General features: G+C 43.9%; 1 protein-coding gene across 1 annotated transcript in view; it reads left to right on the forward strand.

Moving 5' to 3' along the window:
• Positions 1–331: 331 nt before the first annotated feature.
• Positions 332–23,652, forward strand: part of FAM171A1 (family with sequence similarity 171 member A1) — an 88,796-nt gene continuing 65,475 nt past the window's right edge. Inside the window, exon 1 of the mRNA XM_035545507.2 lies at positions 332–585. Within this exon, the coding sequence (XP_035401400.1) occupies positions 492–585 (94 nt within the window). The 5' untranslated portion in view covers positions 332–491. The remainder of the gene's footprint in view (positions 586–23,652) is intronic.

A 23,652-nucleotide genomic window follows, 5' to 3' on the forward strand; every position in this document is an offset into this window, starting at 1 on the left:
GCCGGGCGAGCGTGGTGCCGGGGAGAGGCCATTTTGCGGCTGCTGAGGGGAGGAAGGGGGGCGGCGGGGCAGGAGGGACGAAGCCCAGGGGCAGGTAAGCGCGGCGGCAGCCGGCGGGGTCCCAGGCGTGCTGCGGCCATGGCATGGCCGGGCAGCGGGTCTCGGCGAAGGGGCACCCACGCCGCCCGGCGACCCCCGGCCGCCCCCCTCGGCAGGGCAGGGCCGGCAGGGAGCGCTGTGCCGCCCCGCAGGCAGCCGCGGCCGCGGAGCCCTCCCCCGTCTCCTCCCCGCCCGGCCCGGGGGGGACGGGGGCAGCGGAGGCCGGGGCGCCGCGGCGGGCGGGGAAAGCAGGAGGGGCAGCGCCCGGCAACATGGAGGGAGGCGCGGAGCGGGCCGGCCCCTGATGCGGCTCTTTCTCCTCCTCCTCCTCCTCCTCCGGGCAGCGGCTCCGGCGGCGGTTCCCTCTCCCTGGCGGCGGCAGGCGGGTGGAGATGAGCAGGTCGGCGGCGCTTCTCCTCTGCCTGCTGGGCTGCAACGTGTGGAAGGCGGTGACCAAAACCTTAGGGGCGCCCGAGGCGGCTCAAGGTCGGTGCGGGGAGAAGGGCGGCGGGACCGGCCCGCTTTGTGCCGCGGCCCCCCGGGGGAGGGCTGCATCGTGCCGACTTGGGGGGGGGCCGGGGAGGAATCGGGGCGGGGGGGCGACGGGAGACCCCTCCCGGGGGCAGCCCCGCGGCGGAGGCGGGTGCGACCCCCGGGGCTGGGGAGCTTTTGTTAGCGGCGGGGGCTGCCGCCGGCCTCATTGTGCGGCCCCCTCGCTCCCTCCCTCCCTCTCTCCCTCCCTCTCTCCCTCCGTGCCGCCGGAGCTGTTGCATTGCGTCCATCTCCCCCGGCAGCCCTCCCGCCGCAGGGCCCGAGGCGGCGGTGAGGGGCGGCGGGGCTGGGGGGGGGGGTGTCGCCCAAGCCCCTCGCCTCCCTTCCGTGGGGCCGCCGGGCTGCGGGCTCGCCCCCTTCCCCCGGGGCTGGCCGGGCGGCTCGGCCCCGCAGCCCCGGGACGTTTCTGGGCCTCGGCCCGGCCTTTTGTTCGGCGCGGTGGGCTGGGGCAGCCGGGGAAGGCGACTTGATGGCCTGTCACTCGCCAGCACCTCTGGGGTGGGAGCGGGAGCCCCGGTGGGGCAAGACCCCGGCACCCCGGGGTGCCATGGCAGTGCCCCCAGCGCCTCTGGCAATCGCCGTCCTCCTGGGCCCAGCCAGGGGTTGCTCTGCCCCACTCCTCGCAGGTACCTTTGGGCACGGTGTCAAGGTGCACCTGCGCCATAACCCGCACCCCGTGTGGAAACCGGGTGGGTAGGAGATGCTGCTTCGCGCCCCGGTGGCTCCCGGCTTGGTGTGACAGGAGAGCTGCTTCTCTCCGTGCCTGGAAAAGGGCCCTGCAGCAGCGGTGTGCCTACCGGGACCACGGCTGTGTCAGAAAGCAGAAAACCTGGCTACCTGATGGTACAGAACGTGCCAGGTCCTGAATGTGCCGGGAGAAAATGCGTCTCCAGCATCGTCAGTTGCCTCGTAGCTTGCGCTGTCAAGTGGCTACCTGCGCCATCAGGGATGGAAGAGGTCTTACTCCAGCTCAGCCCTTGTGGCTGTGGTCAGTGGCGTTCTTCCCTCTGCGGTGGGATGGAAGTACGCCGCATGAGAGTGTGCTTGTGTCCCGCTTCCTGTAAGCTTTCCTGTCCTGCCCTTCATTAAGATCCAGTAAGCGATGCTTGCCACAAGAAGAGAAGGAATATGTTCAAAGTAATATTTTTTGACTTTTTTATAGTTGTATTTATGGTATACTAGGTAAGCTCTAGGTAGACTCCTGTTCTCATATAGGGTGTTCAAAAGGTGCTGGTGTCTCGTAGCAAAACATACCACAACTAGGCAATCTGATATTAATGTCACATTCAGTCCTTCTTTTAAGGACAAAACATCAGCTGTTACAAAATAAGAAGTACTGAACTATGATTCAAGTGCCATTAAACTCAGGACTATATTGAGTTTACTGATGGATGAGACGGGAAAAAAAAAACTGTGTTCATCCCTTGGTACTTGGTATCTGAAGTTCTATTGTAATTTCTGTATCATATGAGAAATCTGTCCATATATGTGATCAGAACAGTGAGGTATCAGCAAAATTAATGCTTTTCGACTGCCCTGTTGATCTTATCTTCTACTGTAAGCTCAGTTCAGAGTATCTGGAGAGACCTGTCTCCATAACTGCTGCATTCCCATCAAAACTGATAGCTGATGATTTAAGTAATAGCAGCTATGTCAGTGAGTTGAGAACATTTGTATCTAGCTGGAATGGTCTAATTTTATCTTTAGTGTAAGAACAGCTGAGCTTTCATAGGTAGCATTATTTCCCAAATTCTTATTGTGAGCTTTGGATGTCTGCATTGGTAAATGGGTATGTAGAGCTGATCTAGTACTGAAACGTGTTCTGCTGAGCTGTAGTTATTAGTTACCAGCTATTTACTGTGAATCTCTTTAAAAAAAGCTTGTGATGCAAAATTGTTGTTTGCATACCCATCAGGTGTGAACATTGGGGGTGGGGATGGGGAAGTGTTTTAGCACCCCGCACGTTCCTTGTTTGTGTGCTGAGCACAGTAAGCGCTAAATGGTTATACAGCTTAAATCAACTGTTTTTTCCCTCTTGCCCTTTAGCACTGTGGTGATAGTTCTAGCTACAGGTGAAGAGAGAGCACCACTGCCAAAGTTTAGGGATGCATGCAGATTCTTTCCTCTGAATGGATGTACCCCCTGTGGCTGGGAAGAGACTAGACTATCATGGGATCCGAATGAAGGTGGAGGTGAGAAAACCAGAGGATGCTATTGTGAAGTAATAGCTTCAACTGCAGTATTTATTATTGGACAGATTACAGGAGGCTATGGTAGAATCCTCCCTGTGGTGGGATAGGTTAGATAAGACATAGTTAAGATTTTCCATTCCTCTGTTAATGTGAATATGTCTCGGACTTGGAGCTATTTGAACATGGGATATGTAACTGGTGTCCTGGTTCAGGAAGGGAAGATGAGCGAGTCTTTGCATCTAGCATTTCTTTCTCGCAGCTCTCAGCCTCCTGTTCAGACGATTCCAGCCTGAAATTCTGCTCAGGCAGGCTGGTTACATAATCGGTGAATATGGAAAGTACTGGTAATTAAGCTCCGCATTTAGCACCCTATTTAGAAAATTGGATGACTTTGGCAGGCTGTTACCTTATTTGGCTCATTACGCAGATACAGCGTGGCCTCCGAAGGTCACAGAGGTAACCTGTAAGTTTCAGTAAATGGAAGAATTTTAATTTTTTTTTTTTGGACAGTAGAGTCCATTCAGATGAGTTGTTCATTTTTGTCATTATTGGGACTTAGCACCCCAGCAATGAAGTTGTTAGAATTCCAGGAAAATACATCAAGGATTGATCTGATGTTCTCTCTCTAATTTCTCTCAGATGCTTACAACCTGGCCAGTGTTTCAAGTGGGACTAAATTATATTTGATTTTTTAAAAATTTGTTTTATTATTTATTCTGAAACTTAAATTGGTTTGAATGTATGCTGAAATTAATGTATAGGAATTTGAATTAAAAAAACAAACAAGCAAACAAAAATACCCACGACCCCTTAGGCTTGATTTTGACTGTCAGTTGGTGATTCGTCTGGGTACAGACAAAACACTCGATGAGCTCCCTTCATATGAGCAGACCCTTTTAAACTTTGGGAGCCTTGGCAAGGTGGGAGTTTAAGAGTTATGCGAGGAGGCAACAGGAACCCGGGCAGAATGCAAGTGAAATCAGTGTAATTTGAGAGGGGTTCAATTTCTTTGTTGGCTTTTAACTTTGCTTTGCAGTAGAAAGTGGTGATGATTCATTCCTAGATGCAAGGGAGGATCTCATAAAAGAACTGCTCGAGTGTTACGTTGTAGTGCAGAAGCCCAGGATGGCTTTCAGCTGATGCAGTGGATGTATGTTTTAATTTATGTCTTCGCTGGTCTTTATATGTTATTAGTTGTTCAAAACCAAGAAGTTTTGAATAATAAAATAACACATTTGAATAATAAATAACAGCCGGTTCAAGGACTTTTCTACTGGTAGACGCATATGCTCAGGCTGTCCCAACTTTGTAACCGCAGGATAAGATCAGGCTGTTTGTTTTTTTTTTTCCTAGTATGATGGCGAATAAAAGTTCAGCTGTCACAACTTAGTCAGAATCCACAATATCGTCTCCTTCTGGGTGCATGGGCGATAGGGAAATTGATGCTTGAGTGCTGCTGCTTGCCTGCGTGCACCCAGCCATTACATTACTTGGCGTTGTGAAAGCTAATTTCACAACCATTTCAGCTGGGCATTCTGCAAAGGTTTCTTCTCTGGATGGTTCAGTAACCGCAGTAAAGAGACCCTCAAGTTCTTGGCTTCTTTTTAAGCCACTTACGCCAAGCTTGCAGTTCTAGCTGTGATGATAGATAAAGTTAAGATGAAGTAAAACTAGTCATCTCTTTCATCTTGCATCGCAGCACCAGCTCTTCTCAATCCGCCGTAAATTACTGATGTCCTTCAAATGCAAACATTATTTCATTGAGACCACAAATGGACTCACCAGAGTAGAAACTAAACTGCTCTATAACAGTACAAGAGATGTTTTACTTTAGGAGGAGCAGATTGTTTGCTTAGTACTAGTATTGTAAAATCTTAATGAGGAGGATGTATTTGTTATTTTTATTGGTTATCAGATTAAGAAGAATGCTAGACTTTTTCATGTTTACCTTAAGCTCCTAATGCTTGCAGATGGCATGCTGAGAGCTGGGCCAGATGAACGATTACCTTCGTGAGTGCACGGTGTAAAATTGCAGCCTTTCTGGTGAATGCTTGTGTTCACCTTTTTGGCTTGTAACACCTTGCAGTGAGTGGTTCAGCTCACCTTACGTACGGTTACGAGCACACGTGTATGTGCTTGTCAGGGGAAGGCGAATTCCCATGCTGGCTTCCCTGTGGCCACTTGTCTGCTTGTGCCTTGAGATGGTGTTAATCACATGTGTTCCCTAACACACAGGGAAGAACCACCTTCTCTCTTCCTCTCTTGTTTTTTTTTTTTTTTGTTGTTGTTGTTTTTGTTTTTAACCTCATACCGACACCTCTGACTGTATGAGACCTGGTTGATGAAAGTTTTAGGGTCGGCTGCTTTCTGTGCCGACTGCTGGCCGAGTGAAGGGTTTCAAATAGCAGTCCCCTCTCTACAGGAGAGGTTTCTCGTAGCAATGAAATCCAATTTTACCATATGCCTGGTACTTTAACAGAAGCCTCGGCGTATGTGTGTGCGGATGGAGGGAGAACTGTGCTTTTAGGTTCAATGGAAAACTTGAGAAATCTTCAGTGATTTTGGTGCACTGAGGGATAGGAGTGTCACTGCCCCACTGTTAGTACATACTTCAGATTAGTTCCGTACTCCTGTAAATGAACAATGACTACCAACAGTCGTGGTGCATGAAGAAAAATGAGAGCAAAATGCATGGCAGGGAGACTTAATGCGTACTTCGGGGGTTAAGGACCATTACCACAAGCTTCTCCTAGTGAATTTGTTTCACAGAATGGTTTGGGTTGGAAGGGACCTTAAAGACCATCCAGTTCTACCCCTCTGCCCCCCCTGCCATGCGGGATAGTGTTCTCTAAGAAGTTATATTTACTCAGGCAAGAGCAAAAGCGAAGATGGAATACGTTATAATGCAAGTAACCATCAGAGGTTTCTTAAAGGCAAAACTAAACTTCATGACAAAGGAATGGGTACGCTTCCTTGTACACAGCAGCCATTAGCAGCTCACCTGGAGGAAATTCACTGCCTGTCCACCAGCAGTTCATCTGACACCATAAAAGCAGCCTCCCCAGGGTGGCGATGCACACGGCAGCTTCTGCTGCTGCGTGGCGGTACGGGTACGTGCCGTACCAGGCAGCTTGGTGCACGGTTTGAAAGGCATTTCTTAGAGCAGTGTTTGAAGTTTGGCTTCTGGGTAGCGGTATGGTTGGAAATGAGGCTGCTTTCATGTATTTGAAATTTTTCCAGTACATTTGAGCAATCCAGTTGTCATGTACCTCGAACCCGTGAGGTAGGGAGATAGTTATTTCTTCCAGTCAGCCAAAGGCGAATCAAATAGTCTCCAAAACATCTGCAACTTGAAGTGAAAGTGTGCGTTTTCAGTACTTCTTTTTCGTGACACTGATCACCTTGTATGGCATTTTTTGTAGGATTAATTTCCCTTTGCACCGGTATGTATCAGTTCCACCTTTGGATGTGAAGAAAGGCAGCTTCTGTGAGAGCTGTGCTGTTCGTGTCCTGCCCCTCCCACAGGTCTCGGGGGTTTTACTGTATACCTGTCAGGCAGCACAAGTAAGGAAGACAAGCAGCCTGTGTAAAGAGACTTGTATTTACTAAAACAAATGAGTAATACAAAAATTTTTACATTGATTTACCTGGGGGGGAAGGACATCTTAATTTCTTAGTCCATTCTGACAAGTTTTTGTGAGGGGAAGGAATCCAACCAACCTACCTGTAGCAACACTTTTTAGAACCTGCCATATATACTAAAACATTTTGTTTTAGGAAATACCAAAGAGAGTGCTTTTTTTTTTTTTCCTTTTTTTTTTTTTTTTCTAGAAATTCCAGAAACATTTTCCTGTAAGCTGGTTTACATTAAGTTTTCAGCTAATGTAATATCTGGCTTGTTGTGCAGGGGTAATAAGCATTATACACATGCTTTTTCTGAGCACCATCTTTAGTTGTATTGGAAACTGGAAAGATATATTTGTTACTACAGAGCCATAAGAATGTGAACATACTGTAATTTGTTCTTGCTTTTAATAAATGCATTGAATCTTTCACTTTAAAATATTAACGCAGAATCCGATCTGACATACGGCAAGTCTGAAACCTTGAAAGCAGTATTTAAGAATATCCAGCACAAGGCTGCGTTTTTCATTCCTTGTAAAATGCCAGTCGGTCAAATAATGTGAAATGTTCTGTTTCGGATATACCCATTTTGCTTTTTTGCTTGTTTGAAGAGCAGTGAATTTAGAGATGATCTGAAGGGAAAATTAATTTACGTACAGTATAATCTGTAAATTTGGCTCCCATGCTGACTGTGTGGAGGATTGGGTATATTTAAACAGAGCTGCTGTTAGTGTAAAGTATATAATGTAGAATAGAAGTGGTGAGTGGTCTGTGTGCAGGCAGGGCACAGAAGAACCCTGGAAATCCAACATTGAAGTTATCTTTTAATTGTTCCTGCTCCTAGTTTTTGCAGTTCTACGAGCTGTCACCGTGAGTGAAATCCTGTCTTTATCCCTTATCTGTACACCTCGTACACCGGGCGGTGAAGCAGAAACCTGTCACTGAGAGCAGAAACCTGTACCTGCACCGGTGGAAAACCCTCCTGTGCTGCTTGCTGGTTGTGTGGCAGATAGCGAGGCAAGTAACAGATGAGGGGGACCCAGCATAAATCTTGCTGGACTTGGGGTGACTCCGCAGGGGCCACCCTCAGCCTCCCCGCTCTGTGGGAAGCAGGCTTTGAGGAGCCACAGCGGCAGCAGGGGTGAGCGGGGAGGAAGCAGGGGCATGGGGGAAGCTGAGGGAAGGAAGTAGCAGCATCCTTTTGGCATGGGGGCAACAACTGAGCCGAATCCAATAAAGTGCAAAATGCTTCCATTTTTTTTTCAAGAAATCCCAGCTGCAAAAGTGATGGAGAGCTGTTGTACTGAGTGGTAGATGTGGGTAATACAATAGCAATGCTTCACAGTAAAAGGGAGCTTAATTTAACGGTCAGTAAATGCCAAGGTAAATAAGAGGTAGAGTTATAAGGTAATCCTGCTTTGCTTAAAACAAAAAGGAAACCAGAAAAAAAAAAAAGGAGGCGTTTCTTCTTGGAGATGTTTCTAGAGGTGATAGCAATGTTGGGAGCACCTTGTTTCACCCTACATTTGTGATCACCATTCCTGAAAATACTGTCTTCTTCCATCCTTTAGAAGCAAGGCTGTATACTAACGTGGCAACAAGTGTTTCTCAAGCGATGTTGTGAGGCTTCCTTGATTTTAAAAAAGAAAAAGAAAAACAAACGAACAAAAAACTGTAAGTGATGTGTTTAGGCTGTTGCTGGGAGGAAATAAACGTATTGGCAGTTTTATCTATCCCTCTTGCTCTCCACCTTACACCTTGGGCAGTTGTGCAAAGCGAAAGGTTGAGATCCAAACATCTCATCTCTCACTCTGTACTTGGTATATGAACGTATGACTTCGCATGTAACGGACGTGCACTTGTCATGCATCTCGCCTCATTCAGGTGTCTGCAGGTGTCTGCATCTTCGTCAGTCATCTGCAGTCCTCCCGCAGACACAAACATCTGATATATCCAGCTAATGGAGCTGAGCGTCGTCGCTGTTACCAAGAGCGAGCACACTGAGCCAGACGAATCATGCTATAGCATCCACTGGCTGTAGGGATCTCCACTGACTAGCCCAGCAGCCCAGGCACTCCCCAAAAATGCGTTTTGCACTCCCATTTAGTCAGATGAATCCTCCCCTAGGTATCATAACTGGAAGTCTCATCAGGACACTGTTGCCCTGAGCTTAAGAGCTACTGAATGCGTAGCACATAACCGCTGCTGGAGGAATGAATGCACACCCACGGACTACCTGGCTGGGTTATGATGCGTTTCTCAAGGCTCAAACCAGTTGTTGTCTACGGCACTATTTTACATTTCTAAACCATTTGTCTTTGTAGTGTTATGAGTCCAAGTGTTTTCCTCCCAAGGGTAAATAAACAAAAAGAAAGGTTTAGAAACAAGTAAGGAGGCTTGCGGAGTTGTTTGGGCTTGTCTCCGTGTTGGTCTTTTTCCCACAGTTTTAATTAGTTTTGTGTTCCCAAGAGTTGATGTATTCTGGATTAAGCTTTATTGTTACTCTCACCTTTGTCTGTTTTCTCTCTTACTGGCATTTGTGTAGCTGTGTGATAAATCAGATGGAGGAAGTTACCCCACTGAAAACGCTTGTACACACCGCTTCAGTTTTCACCTGGATCACTTCCCAAGTCGGGTTCACGGGGAGTTACGCAGACGCTGCTGCCGGTGTAGAGGAAGGGGCTGAGAGGAGCTGGTAAATGAAAACGGGGACTTCGTGGCAACAGTGCCAGTTGATGCAGGATTAAATTGTTAAATTGTAGGGCACAGCTTATAGCAAGTAAGCTGTTTTGTCTCCTTCAAGGAGTAACATCTAACTGTTGAAAATGTTTTACCCCCTCTTTGCTCAAAGAAAAACTGTAAAGGCTCTCTGGATAACCAGTTTGCCCACAGGAGACTGAAAAAACTGCACTAGAGCTCGGAGCAGTGAGTATGGCCAGCCCTATGTACTCGCGGATGGTTTGAGATGCTTGCAGCCGCGGCCGTCTCTGTCCGCAGCAGGACCGGTGGTTGTTGTCTCTGCATCTGCTGCTCCGCTTCGTGCCTGGCATGGTCGTTTCAGCAGAGTTTTGTCCACGGCTTAAGCCGATGTGACCCGCAGTATGTAGCGCTCATCAGTTTTCTACCAGTTGTAGAGGAACGTGGGTTAGTACCTGAGTCATCTTGGCTCTGCTCTCAGCCCCTCCCTCGCGGCCTGGGAGGAAATGATGCACTTTGGCCAACTGAAATGCGGAAGAAAGGCAGAGGGCAGTCCTCGGTGCTTAACATAGCATCCTGCTAGAGAAATTTTCATCAGCTAACTCCAAGTATGTGATTTGGCGTAATTACTGCCTGGTGCCTGATAGCGTCTGGTCACTCCTCTCACAACTGTCTGTCAGCCAGAGCAATTCCCACTTTCCTCCAGATAATTGCCTTGCTTTCCTTAGTTATTGCATTTCTGCATTGATGTCTCCTCGTTTAGGGTGTCTGCTGAGAGATAAGACGTGAAAACTTCTTATCCTACCCTTCTTCCTTCTGTTCCCGTGTTGGCCCTCTCCTATCTTGAAAGGCTTGGAGGGCTTTTGCCCCGCACCAGCAGGAAGCCCTGCCAGGGAGGGTGCGTGGCGGCTTTTCATTTCTGCTGGAGTCGGACGGGCAGCGCTGGGGAAACAGACGGGTTCGGGAGCTCTGCAGACAGCACTGCTGGGCTGCAAGGGTGAGGCAGACGAGGATGGGAACGCGCTGCTGGGCAGCCCGGCGACAAACTTGCCCAGGCGCCGCGTTGTGTTTGCAGGACGGGTGGCATCGGCTCGCGATGGCAGCGAGAGCTGTTCTCACTGCTTTGCTCTAAATCGTGCTCCTGGCGAGTTCGGAAACCTGCTGAGCAACACGCTGAGCTGGACAAATATTACAGGAGTTTAAAAAGCTACTTGTGGTAATAACGTTGACAGACACTGCGAAGCACAGCAATATACTCGCTCTTTTAGCTTTACTGTTAGTACCCAGAGCATTCTTGCAACTCAGGTTATTTCAGCCTGTGGTGCTGCAGTCAAGGTCCTGGCAAATAACTTAACTGTGAAGCAGTCTCTGGGTTCATGATGTATGATTTACAGGAGCCAGGAACACAGATGGTTGAAACGAGAGCTGTATTTTTGTTGTTATTCAGGGTGTCTGTGTGGGGGAAGTGTTACTTTTTTTTTTTTTTCTCCCCCCGCTATTAAAACTTTAATATGAAGAAGCTCATTTTCTTCAAAAGTTAAGATTTTCTTTGTTCTTACTGGGATAGTTATTTTCATTCTTTAGCATACTGCTTGTTAAAACTTTTTTTGAGGGAATTATGGCGCTGGACTTAGTCGATGTAAATGTTGTTGTTAGCAGCCTATGTGAAAATTACAAAATACACTTGCTTCAAGCAGTTTGAAGCAGTAGGAGCGAGAGCTTCTAATGGGATGAATTTCAAATTTTCTTATTGCTGCAAGCAATTGGGTTGTAACTGCAGCAGGCTTCAGAATATTAAACTGGTAAAAGTACTTTTAAATATCAGTTGTTGAAGGAAGAGAACCTTCATGTACTAAAATTCATGCTGAAAACCATTAGCTTTTCCAGACGTTTGATTAGATAAGGACTTCCTTCTTTAGATCAGATATGAATAGCTATCTGCTCTGTGAAGCTTTACCGCAGTGAAAACTGCTTGGCACTCCTTAGCTGTGTTAAAAATCTGACCGGAGATCTTGTTTTAATTAGTAATTTTACCTGTGAGCGTGCAGTTAATCTTTCATTAACATTCTTTTTTTTTCTTTTTTTTTTAAAGCATGATTTACTGTTGCAGAAAGATAGCTGCATAAGTCAACTAACTTAGCAGACATCTTCAGAGAAAGGATCAAAGCTGTGTCGTGTCACACGTTAACCTTCAGCACAGAAAAATCTTTGGGCTTTCAGAGGTGAGGGGCTAGGTAACAGAGCCAAGCCATTTTTATTTTGATGTAGAAAGGTAATGCTTTTTCCCTTGTGCAAGAAAATACTGTATATGTTTCCTTAATGCATAATTTAAGTGAGCAGCCCAAACTTTCAGAAATTATTCTGTGGTGAAGAAAAATAAAAAAAGAGTAGTTGTAAGCTCTCAAGATCAAACTCATAAATAAATGATAGCCCTATAGATTCAGTCAAAGCAGTGGACAATCTGTTTACCATGGGTGATTGCACATAAACAAAGATGCTTTTTAATATCTGGTGCATTCAAGTATTAAAAGCCTTGCATCAGTTAGCCACTCAGAACGATCAAGTATCGTCCTCTCTTACCCCTAGCCTGCCTGCATGGTGGGAAATCCCGAAGCTCAAATCAGGCCAAACTCCTTCTCAGGTGACGTTTCTTCAGTTCGTACATGCCCGTGCTTTACAAAATTGTGGTGATTTTAGCTTTTACACGAAGTTACATAATTAACTGGAGGAAGGGTGAATGCACAGCAGTGTTTCTGCCCACGATGCTAACGTGGGGCAAAAATTTCCTTGCTTTTACATTCACTGTTACTTTATGCCGTTCTGTCTACTGTTACTCAGATTAGCAGTTAATAAGGATGTGTTCTAAATAATCCATTGTGAAAGAGCTTTGTGGATCTGGGGGCTGACCATAAATAGTACGTGACAACATCAGGTTGCTGGCTGGTCACTGCTTACTGTCTGGTGTGTCTTTTTGACCTTTGTTAGTCAAAATGTTGTTAAGTCAGAAGCACTTTGGACAGCCCAAAGGATTTGAAGGAGGTACGCATGCTCACCAAAAGGAGTAGCACTTTCTTGTTCAGCTGCATCTCAAAATCGTTCTTATAGCATGTTGAGTGTAAAATAAAAGTTTGTATTAATAAATGGGCCTAACTTTGAAATAGAAGTAACACCTGTTGCTTCAAGAGCTTACTCTCTATCCACAGGATGGAGAAGATGCTTCTCTTGTGCAGAAGATCAGTTGAGGAGTACAGAGAAAGCACAGTGATGGAGATGGCACATTGTCCAGGTGAGGGCTCAGAAGTAAACCCAGGCCATAGAAGAGTGGAGGGTTTAATTCCCGCTGTTTTTACTTTAGTGTTTAGGGACTGTTTAAGGAATTTACATTCAGTCATGGCAGTTACTGCAGGACCCTCATGAAATTATTTTCAGGTTTCGTCACCTTTTTCTTGCCATTCCATGCTTTTCTTTGTCACGCTTGCATGAGTGTAAGGAGAAATGCCAAAGGTGGGGCGCAGCCAGGGAGCTGCCTGGCCGTGGGCAATGAAGCTGTGCTTCCCCTGCCTGGGCTGGCGTTCAGCACGTGTGGGAGGCAGACAGCAGCCACCTCGGTGACCATTGCTGCTATCCTGATGTTCAAATTTGAGGTGGTTTTTTGTAAGTAGACACACAGTCACTTGTCCCCAGAATGGATGACAGTCTTGGTTTCTGAATCTGTCTAATTAGGGTGAGAAAAAAATAGCATAAAGATGATAAGGTGGGTGTATAAAACTTTCAGTGTAGGAAGCGAAATTTGAATGCGTTCCAGCTACAAGTACTAAAAACCTTCTACCTTTTCCTCTTACTCTTTCCCTTAACCCCTCCCTATTGAGTTGAGCTAAATTGTAAACCTAATTTCAATCTACCAGAAGACAACCTACATTTCCAAAAGTAGTCATGTAAACAAATCTGTATTTCAAACATAACTTGCAAACTTGATGTTGTTAGTAACATCAGTCTCATTTCATATTCTTAAGCACCAGGGGAACAAAACACCTTGAATCCAAGGTGCTGTTGAAAAGTCAGTGATTGTTTGTAGTTACAGTAAAGAAAATATTGTAAGAAGCAATTATTTTATCTCAGAGTGAGGCAGTGCAAATAAACGATGATTTCAGAAAAGTACGCCGGTAACTAATTGATCTTGTACATAATGCTGTCTGTGGTCCTAGTATAATATTTGGTTTAGGTTTCTTTAGTTTAAGCCCAGACTGATGGCTTCAGATATGATTTTATGAGGTAGCCGTATATTGTGTTAACAGGGCCTTTTTGCCCAAGGGGCAAATAAACTGCTGTATGCTTTATACCACGTTAAACAGAACAGGGGAGGAGAAAAGAACTTAATGATTAAGTCCATCGATCCTTTTCTTTATCATGAATTATTCAGGCACTGGTGTGATTGATTGTTGTTAGGTTTTACTGTTTTTTAAGCGCTGTAGAGAAGAGATGTAGTATATAAACATAATTAGGTGTTATCTTCATGCCTTAAGTTATCTTGATTTGTATTAGTTACCAGATTTCTGAGACAAAAATAGTGAATCATGATGGACAGTTTTCCTGCATGGCCCTGGAAAAGTATGGATTTTGTGTTTGCCCAAATCCTTCCATCTTCTCACTTCTTCTAGAAGAGTGGGATGGATACAGTTGCGGATTGGAGACCTCGGCGTTTGTGCACACACGTGCAGACGTGCGCACATGCTTGTCGTGTAAGGCCATATGGTATGAATCAAGCCTTACCTCACGGCAGTAAAAATGTAATGCGTTTTCCACCATTTTCAGCTATGTGTTCATGGTAGGGTATTCTGTGCTTTGAACGACTTAAGCGATTGTCTTTTGTAAATGGTCATTGTTCTATGGAATTAATGTGTTATCCAGGATACTTGGCTTAAATTTTGTCCTTGGATCGCTGTGGCTATTTTAATAACGCCAGGAGTTGTCGTCTTTCCTTTTCTGCTCCCTTGCTTTATTCAAAGCAGCTTTGGCTTGCAAATGTATACAGATGTGTTTGTGCTCTCTTGTTCATAGCAATAGATTTGAAAAAAATCCTTGCTAGCATATACAAGGCATGTGAATAATTGTGTGTATGAGTATGTGTGCTTCCACGTTTAAGCATTTTAAACAATCAGGTGAGGCCTCTAATTAAGCATTACTGGCTTCTTGTCTTCTCTTCCTGCAATTTTCATGGTATTTGCATACTGTTATCAGGTCTTACAAATTTCCAACTTTCACAGGAACAGTGGATTTTAATGTTAGACTTCTACTGTCTAATAATAGTTTTGGTTTTTTTAAGGCTTTAATCTTTATATAAGTCTGTATCACTTAGAATTTTTTCTCTCCATCTAGTAACTCGAGAGAATTCATCCTTTACTCCGCAATAGTGCCTTCATAAATAATCCCTTCTAAAAACACAAATATGCTTACCACTAAAAAGAGGCCTGACCTACTTTGTATCTTTCTATCTGTATTAAGATAACCAGGAGTCAAGAGGTAGGTACGATACATCTGATTCAAGATGTCAGTTTGTAGGGTATTTGCCCAGAACCAACGAATTTTGTGTATTTCTGTTTCCTGTTCCAAACTCAGCAGTGCTTTGTGCTAGATACCATGTGGTTTAGTATTGATGTATTGTCACCAAAGGAAAAGAAATCCTGTTTCCAAGATTATATGGCCCTGATGTAAGGCAAGATGCTCAGTTAAAGTCACCATACCATCTAATGAGAGAATGGGAATTTTGTGGATATCTTTAATATCCGTGGTGAGAGAGACAGATCTCTTCCATTGATCTCTTCGTGCAGTTTGTAAATGCTCTGATCCATCTCTTCTGAACATGCCTGCGATGGCTGAATCTTCTGCCACTGTCTTTTTGACTTCTGGTGCTGGCAACTGTGTAGAAATCGGACTTTGGGGAAAAAAGTCCAGCTGGAAATTGTCCACCCTCGTGGTGATTCTGGAGACATTTTATGCTCTGTCAGATTCACTTGAACTCATCTCTGACTGGAATACTCTCGTCCATGTGTGTTGTTCTGCTCCCAGGTTCTCAGTCCCCACCTGAAGTGACCGAGAAGGCTGGATGTTGTTGCTCAGTGGGTCCTGCGGAGAGATGTGGACGTGTGGGTGGAACAAGGACATAGATGGCCTTTGCTGGCACACGGGGATGCGCGCAGATGGGACTGCAGCTACAGCAGCGTGTTCCTATTCCTGTTCAGGGGAAGCTTGGTTATCTTGACAGCCTGTCAGTATCTGATGGCTACTAACTGTTGTGGCTTTGGCCAGCGCTTTGTCATCTTCTTCGACACGCTGCAGCCAAGCCCAGCAGCTCAGTGGTGTGGGCTTTCTGCCAGCTCAGGATCCTAAGCTGCAGCTTCTCGCCATGGGCTGGTGTGGCAGGGCACGCAGCCGCAAGCGGGCTGTGCTGCTGCTCCTTCGCACTCACCACAACCCTGTTGCATTTATTTTTTTTTTTCCTGAGTAACTCTGCGTCCGGATTGTGTGGAGCTATGCGATAATTACAAGAACAGAGCGATTCTTCCGAGGATTCTTTGAACTCATTTGGGGAAATTAAAAATAAAATCAAATAAAATCATCCCATTGGCTTCTGTTCAGAAGAATGGTGGTGGCTGTGCAGTTGTTTTTGCCGTGCTGCGTGAGCTCAGAACAAATGTCTCATTGTTCTGATCTCTGCTTGCGGGAGGCAGATGCTGGCCTTGCGCTACCTACCACCACTCCAACTTCTTGGGTCTTACGTTGTCTGTAAATAGCTGCAGTGCATCAGGGCCCCAGCTTGTGACCAGGGTTCTCCTGGTCTGTAACCTGTCAGGTTGCTGCATTTGTTCTCCTCTTTCCACTGCACAGGGAGCTGAGCAGCACAAGTTGTGCTTTGTGATCCTTCATGCTGCAAGCTGTGTGGTAGGGAAGAGCAAGTAAGGTAAAAACGCAGGATAAGTTCGTATGAAAATGTGAGTAGTTGAAAGAGGTAAACAAAATAGCAGAGGATACTTGAAAGGTACCCATATGGGTCTTGCTGGTTTTGGGTGCTTGTTCTAAACCAGAAAGAGATGAGTTTGCCCATCCTTACTTGCCAAAGACACGTGCTCAGGAGCGCTGCAGAGGTACTACCCTGCGGTACCGGGTAGGAGCCCGAGGGTAGTTCGCTGTCCATTCGTTCTTGCTGATAGCTTGGGTTTGATGGAAGCGCGTGCTTTTAGAGGTAGCAAAGGTAGTGTGCAAAGTTATGAAATGATGGGATAGCAATTTACCTATCTTTAAGTGTCAGCTTCTCTTTGGCACAGGGATTCTCCGCTCCAAGGTGTGTTGAGTTGTCTAGATCCAGGGGCTTGATGTAGCAATATGCAACATTCGTGTGATGAAATGGCATTTCTACCTAGTTTTGGAAAAGAGGCTCTAATAGGAAAAGCAGATTTTTTTTTTAAGAATTATAAACAAGTGTTTCTCTTTCTTATACTAGTTTGCAAAAGATTCTGTCATAGGTATTCTCTTCAAACAGTCTCTGCTGTGTGCTGCATGCCCTGCAGTTGTTGTAATGCTGACGTTGTCTGGTGAGTTTTCTTCATGCTCTGATTTTACTGGGGCTGGACTTTAGTACCACACATTGGTCTTTACTTTCTGAGCAACTTTAACAGAAAACTGGTGTGTCTTGTACTTGAATGCCTGCTCTTAAATAGCTTCTTTTTTATAAGAGCACTGAAGGTTTTATACTCATCTGTCCCTTTCACTTTAGTGTGTCGTTAGGCTCTGTCCTTGTCCCTCCTCTCTGCATATTTGCTCCCTCTAGGAAATCATACTGCTCTGCTCACCCATTTACATCACTTCAATATAGGTCATGTCCGCTTCCACACACTCTCTTAGTTTTGATTTCTCTGGCTGTTCGGCCTCAGTCAGCTCCTGGCTATACCATACTTTATTACAATTGACAGATTCAGAGGCAGAGGTCCGCTGATATATCATATCTCTGTTCTACTCACGGCAGATGATCGTGCTGTGACATTCCTCTGCTTGGGTGCTTTAAAAAAAAAAAAAAAGTTGCAGGATGGAGGAGCTGACATGCTCTGCAAATTATAAAACCCAAAGGAGTTTAAAATAACAGCTGCCAAACAGCTTTAACTCTTTACTTTCTGTCTTTTTTTTTATATCGAGTGACAAATAAAGTTAATATGATAAGAAGAAAAACTTTGGACTACATCGTGAACTGATGAGAATCAGATGCTAAGTTTTTATTGTGTGATTGTTTAAAAAGTTAACATGATAGCAAGGGTGTTAATCTAGCAAATGTCTTCTGTTCCTGTTTTAAACCCAGCATGAACAGACATGGATGTTTTTAATAAAAAGACAGATATTTAATTCCAAGAAATATACAGGTCGTATGCCAGAACAAATGCAATTTGTGATTTCTGGTTAATTTTTTTATTATTATTATTTTAGAATCATTTCCTCAGGGACCATTTGTAGTCTTTGGAGCACTTCATAACTTTCAGTAATAGTCTCAAGATTTTGTGTATTGCATAAACTTCAGATTTCCTTGCTAGTAATCTGTGTTTATTTGACTTTCTGAAAGCTGTTATAGGCACCAGCAATAGGCTGTACTTGATTTTTGGATTACTGTTGTGTTTTTCCTTCTCTTTTTTTCTCCTCCCACTTTGTTTTAATAGCGTGGACTACCTTGTCTTCTTTGCTTTCAACCTGGAGCAGGGTGATTGTTAACTGCAGAATATGGAAAGCAGATATTTGCTAGCTGATTTCTCCTTTTTGGTGTTGGTGCTTGCATGAAGAACAGAATTTGGAACTAGGTGAAACTCCTCAGCATTACATTGTGGATCATACCATATGTCCCTTCTGCCATCGGATCTGGGAACTTGTCACTGCAGAAGTTACAGGTGGCGTGCATGATGTGACCATGGCTTGCTTTGTAGACAGGGAGAAGTAAGGACACGCAGCAATGTGTCAAGCTATGTGCTTGATATAAGTATATTTGGAGTGAAGTTTTGAATATGGATCCCAAGCCCAGTGGAAGTGTAGGAGTGTGGGACTGGAACAAACTGGATTGTTACCCTACAGCGGGTGCCACGTGAGCTCTTTTGGAATCTGATTGACCTCGTCTTAAAACTGAATTCTGCTCGATTCCACAATATGTGCATCGGAAGATGTTTCAGAGCATGTCACCGTTAGTAATACTGCACTGTCCTGTACAAACGCAGCAATACTTTTTGTCTGTAACAGCAACTAAAATAGTTAGGTCAGAGCTTGAGTGGCTTGAATTGTTTGGGTCAGTGAAACTAGCACTTGTATAAATGCCCTCACGGGGAAAAAAAATCATAGTAATAATGAAGCGGAAGTGCTTTATTAACCAAAGATTGGACACGCAGGGTCACTGCCAAAAAAGATGCAGAAAACACTTACCAGTACAGAGCCTCAAGTGTTTGGAAAAGAAAGAGTTTAAGTCCAGTTGGTAATTCAGGAGAACTTAAGTAACTGAACTGTAATGTTAAGCTAGCATAAACCTGGTAATACCTCCTGCTTTCCTTCTCTAGTCTTATTCAAACGAATGGGGCTTGCACAAATCATTTTTTTCTCCATGTCTCAGACAAAGTTGGCTTTCCAACTTGTACATACCTCAGTGCAATTTCTCTGGCTTGAATTTAGTTAGTATCAAGACAAGTTGAAGGGGGGGGGAAAGTTAGTCTACGTCCATCAGCTTGAGGAAAGGAAGACATTCAAGTTGTGAGGGGCAAGGAAGACAATGAGACAATGATTGAGGTTGGAGGGGACCTGTGAAGGTCATCTTGTCCAATGCTCCTCCTCAAGCAGGGCCACCAGGACCATGTCCAGGCTGCTTTTGAATATCTCCCGCAATGGAGACTGCACAGCCTCTCTGTGCAACTTGTGCCAGTGCTCCATTATCATCGCTATGTCCAGTGCTCCATTATCATCGCTATGTAGTTCGTAGTTCATCGGGAACTTCCACTGCTTCAGTTTGTGCCCATTGCCTCTTGTCCTGTCACTAGGCTCCACTGAGAATAGCCTGGCCCTGTCTTCTTTAAGAGGAAGAAGAATGTGAGGAAAAACTGACGTGTAATAGCATAATTATGCCACATTCAAAGCAGCTTTTTCCTAGTTGAACTTAGCTGGAAGGTGCTGCTACTGATAAGACCAGAAAGGGTAGAAAGAGTTTTGTATTTGTATTGTATCATCCAGTAAAAGATATCTTTCTTGGAATCATGCCTTGCTTGTTTCCTCAAGGTTATTAATTCCATACTGGGGCTAAGATATTGCCAGAAGTCTGCCAGGTTATTTTGAGTGGAGTTTTACTGCTTTGATAGCACTTGTTAAAACATGAATGGTAAAGATACAAGGTGGGCTGCTAGGAATTTTGGGTGTTTAATAGTTACTTATGATCTAAAACGTTTGATGAGCAATGTTTTAACATTGCCTCTGTCTATCCATAACTGACTGTGTAGAATTTAAAATACAGTAAACTGTGGTAGTACTGTGCTTCTAAGTTTGTAGTGTCATGTACGTTAACATCTATACCTTACTTGATAAGCAGCTTTATAACATACCCCTTATACTGTTTCTTCCTCACAGTTAAGATGTGATCATATTGTCCTTCCAGATCTAGAAAGATCAGCTTAGGATCTTACAGCATTTACTGGTTGCTGTTACACTGTCCAGATAACTTAATATTTTTTCCCCTTACCAAAAACCTGTAAGCATCACTGGCAAAATCAGCAGATGGAGACTCAGTCTACACTGATGTAGATCACATGTGCTCAAGTAACGCACTGCAGTTCTTCAGCTGGAAGAGCAATAATACTCAGGTGAGGGATGGAGCAAGGTAGCACGGGTATGAGTATGCTAAGCTGCTATTGATCCTTGTGATTATACAGTTTCATACACCTGCACTTCTGCATCCATGACAAGTAGCTGTATCAACAGTATTTTGTCCTGTTCAAAAGGCTGCCTTACTCTTGTGGATAATAGGAAGTGGATCTTATTTGCCTGTACAGAAAAGGTTGCTGTTGCTTGCCTGAGCTCAGAGCTTCCCGAAGCCATGTGTGGCTGTGTTTATTCTCTTCAGGTCTGTTTGTGCCACCTGGCACAGCTCCATCGCATTCAATTTTTTTTCTCTTTTCCCAGAAAGGAGGAAACAGGCGCTTCAGGCCCTGAATAATCATCTAAACATCAACGTGTGATGACTGGAGATAATAAATGAATTATTAAACTTTATTTCTTGTTTCTGTTGTTTGTTGATACCTAGTTTTTGAACTGCAGATGACCTTACTCGATCACACGTCAATCATTTTATATGGTAGATTGTATCAGCATCTTAGAGATGTCATTGCATGATTTTTGACTCTCAGCTTTCTGTGACCTAATGCGGCATCCCAGTACTTACAAAAAAATAGTTCTCTATCCTTTAACCAAAAAAAAAAGATGGGGGGGGAGGGCAGGGGAACATTGGGGATAGAAGAAAAAAGTCTTAAATTTTCCTATATGGGCTGGTTTTCTGTATCTTGCCTAACCACAGGTTACTCCCATTTGACCTGCAGCCCCTCTTGAAGAGTTCTGGAAGTGTTCTGGATAAGGGCAGGTGCTCGAGCACCTGAGCACGGTAGGAGTTATTGTCACTGCCTCCAGGCAAGAGGAGGCGACAGAGGTGGAAATTCCCATCTTAGGTACACATCAGGGAATTGGGCACTTCTGCAGCCCTTTGCTGGGCTCTGTCCAGCATGTCCATGTCTCTCTTGCACCTGGGGGCCCAGCACCAGACACAGTTCTCCAGATGCAGCCTCACCATTGCTGAGTAGAGCAGTTGGATCACCTTTCTGGACCTGCTGGCAATAGTTTACCTAAAGCAGCCAAGAATACTGTTGGCCTTCTTAGTGGCCAGGGCACAATTCCATCGATCTGGAGCATTTATGGCTCTAATACTGTAATTTAGTTTTCACAGCTAGGAAGCTCATTCTCACAGGAACTTTCTTAAGCTTTTTTATCCAGAGATAACAAGGTATTCTTCTGCTTACCTTACTGCCCTTCTGTGGGTTTAACTGTTTGTAGAAACAGCACTGCTTTTTTTGTGAGGTTGGAATTACCTTATCACAGTTCATTGCCTGAAGAGTATGTGCTTACTCTATGTTGTTGCTTTGTTAATGACTGCCATAAAACGAACCTAACACTATTAATATTAAACAGCATAAATGTATCCAGTCGTAGTCCTGTCATTCATTTAATATATACATTAATGGCCTTGAAATAAGTGGCTTCACGGTGCAGTAACCCACTAGTGTGAATAAGCATCATATCTGTCAGGATTGCTAGCAGAGTCTGAATCTTAAATTTTTACTTGTGATCTTCTGACTCTTACAACTTGATAAAGGCTTTAACATGTCTGCAGATTGCACTTGTCTTTAGGCTTCCAGAACCAGTGCCTCTTTTTTTTTTTTTTTTTTGGTAGGGAAAAAGCCTATCCTTTTATACTTCTTTTGCCATTTTATTTGTTAGAGTCAGAAAATGTCTGTGACAATGAACATTTATGACTGTTTCCAGCTATTTTCTACAAAGCTGAAATCCTGACAGATAGACTCGTGTAAAAGCTATTTTGGATCTTTCTCTGTAACATGTTACCATTGCGCATAAACTTAATACGAACAGCACTATTATCCCATTCAATATTAATCTTGTAAAGACTAAACCTTACAGTACCTGTAGTAACAAAGCTGTTAGTAAGGTTTCATAAAGATTTTGCTTTACATTTGGCCTTGTAAAAGCATTCCTGTGTGACCTAACACACCAGCCTTTTGAGTAGATATTGAATATTTTTACTAGTGGATTTTTATTCACATTTCTAATAATAACATTTATAAAGACTTAATTTTATAGCATTCTTTACAATGTGAGGCAACTATATTACAGTATGAATTTGTGTATTTTGGGACCAATAATAAGAATGTCTAAGTTGGAGGCTCATCAGTTGTTCGTTACAGAGGAAGTAAAAGACAGGAATATTGGTCAATCGCAGTGTTCTATGAGCCTCTGCAGTGATTCTGCTATGGAAAAAGCAGATGTGATTGCAGAATGTATTGGGTGAGTTGTTCTCAGCAGACAGGGGGATATTAATGCTGTTGTGAAGACGTTGGCAGCACCTTCCCTGAAATTCTGGCTTCAGATCTTTTTCCTATTTGGAAAAGATGAGTTCAAACATTTGGAAATGCTTGCTAAGTTGATAAATCGAAGGAGAATGTGTCTTGATTAGTGGAGAACCACATAAATAAATAGATAAATAAACAAGAGAGCTGTTTAAGGAAAGAATAACACCTAGGAATTTGGCCATAAGGAAAGTATGCAGGTAAAAGAAATAGCCACTGAAGAATGGTGTTCTGGCACAGCATCTTGCTGTGTGGGGGCAGGAGATGTGTAATTACCTTTTAAGATGGAACTTGAAAAGCTTGAGCCTTTTTATTACGTGTGTTTCTTGTGGTGGTGAAGGCATAGATTTGAATTCCCACAGGATTCCTTTATGTCCCTTATTCTAATTTAAAACATTCCTTCTAAGAACAAATGGGGAAAAAATAGAAACATAGAAAAGATGCAGTAGTGTTATGAAGGTCCTGCTAAAATGTTTTTTCCTTCGCATTTTTGTTGCTTTTTTTGAAGTGGAACACTGGAAAAATAAAATCCTTTTCTAAAAATGGCCTGAGGTTACCCAGTCTTTAAATAAAAAGTAAAAATCAAAACCATCACAAGAAGTTGGAAAAAGTAACTCTGAAATCTTGAGGTTTATGCTTCCTCTTGTATTTATGTTCCAGTTTATTAAGGATTGTTTGTTAGTATACATTGATAATTTCTGTGCAGATTACTCTCTAAGTCTCTTTTGTCCCTTTTTCCTGAATGAGAACTCTAATTCTGTTGAAAATAATTACATGTGCGCTGAGAGTAAAATTGCAAAGTTATTAATGTGTGGACAAGGGACTGAAAGGAAAAATACTGTAACTGAGTTTCAGTGCTGATTTGAATGAGATTTAAATATGAGAGAATTTGCTTTTTTTGTTTGTGGTGGTTTTGGTGGTTGTCAATTGCTAATGCAGAGCCACCTTTGGACAGCAAAAGGACTGTGTAAACCATACCAAACTTGGAAATGCAGATCCTAATTTTGGGAAAAGTTAAATGGCTATTAGATACCTCTATTATAAATCATTAGCCCTGTGGAGGTGTGACTATTGCAGATGTTGCCTTACTGAGTTGATGGAATAAATTTCATGTAATGATGGTTTTTCTCAGCGAACCTGCTTGCCAACTGCCACACTGTCAGTTTGTGTGTGTTTGTAGTGTTAAAGTCTTAGGTGATAAAGCGACAAAGGCTGAAGCTTTTAATAGGCCATCCAAGCATTTTCAACACTTGGATGAAAACAGAGTTATAATAGAGAGCTAATTGATGTTGTCT

The sequence above is a fragment of the Cygnus atratus genome, chromosome 2, assembly GCF_013377495.2.
Source record: "Cygnus atratus isolate AKBS03 ecotype Queensland, Australia chromosome 2, CAtr_DNAZoo_HiC_assembly, whole genome shotgun sequence".
Taxonomy (NCBI): Eukaryota; Metazoa; Chordata; class Aves; order Anseriformes; family Anatidae; genus Cygnus; species Cygnus atratus.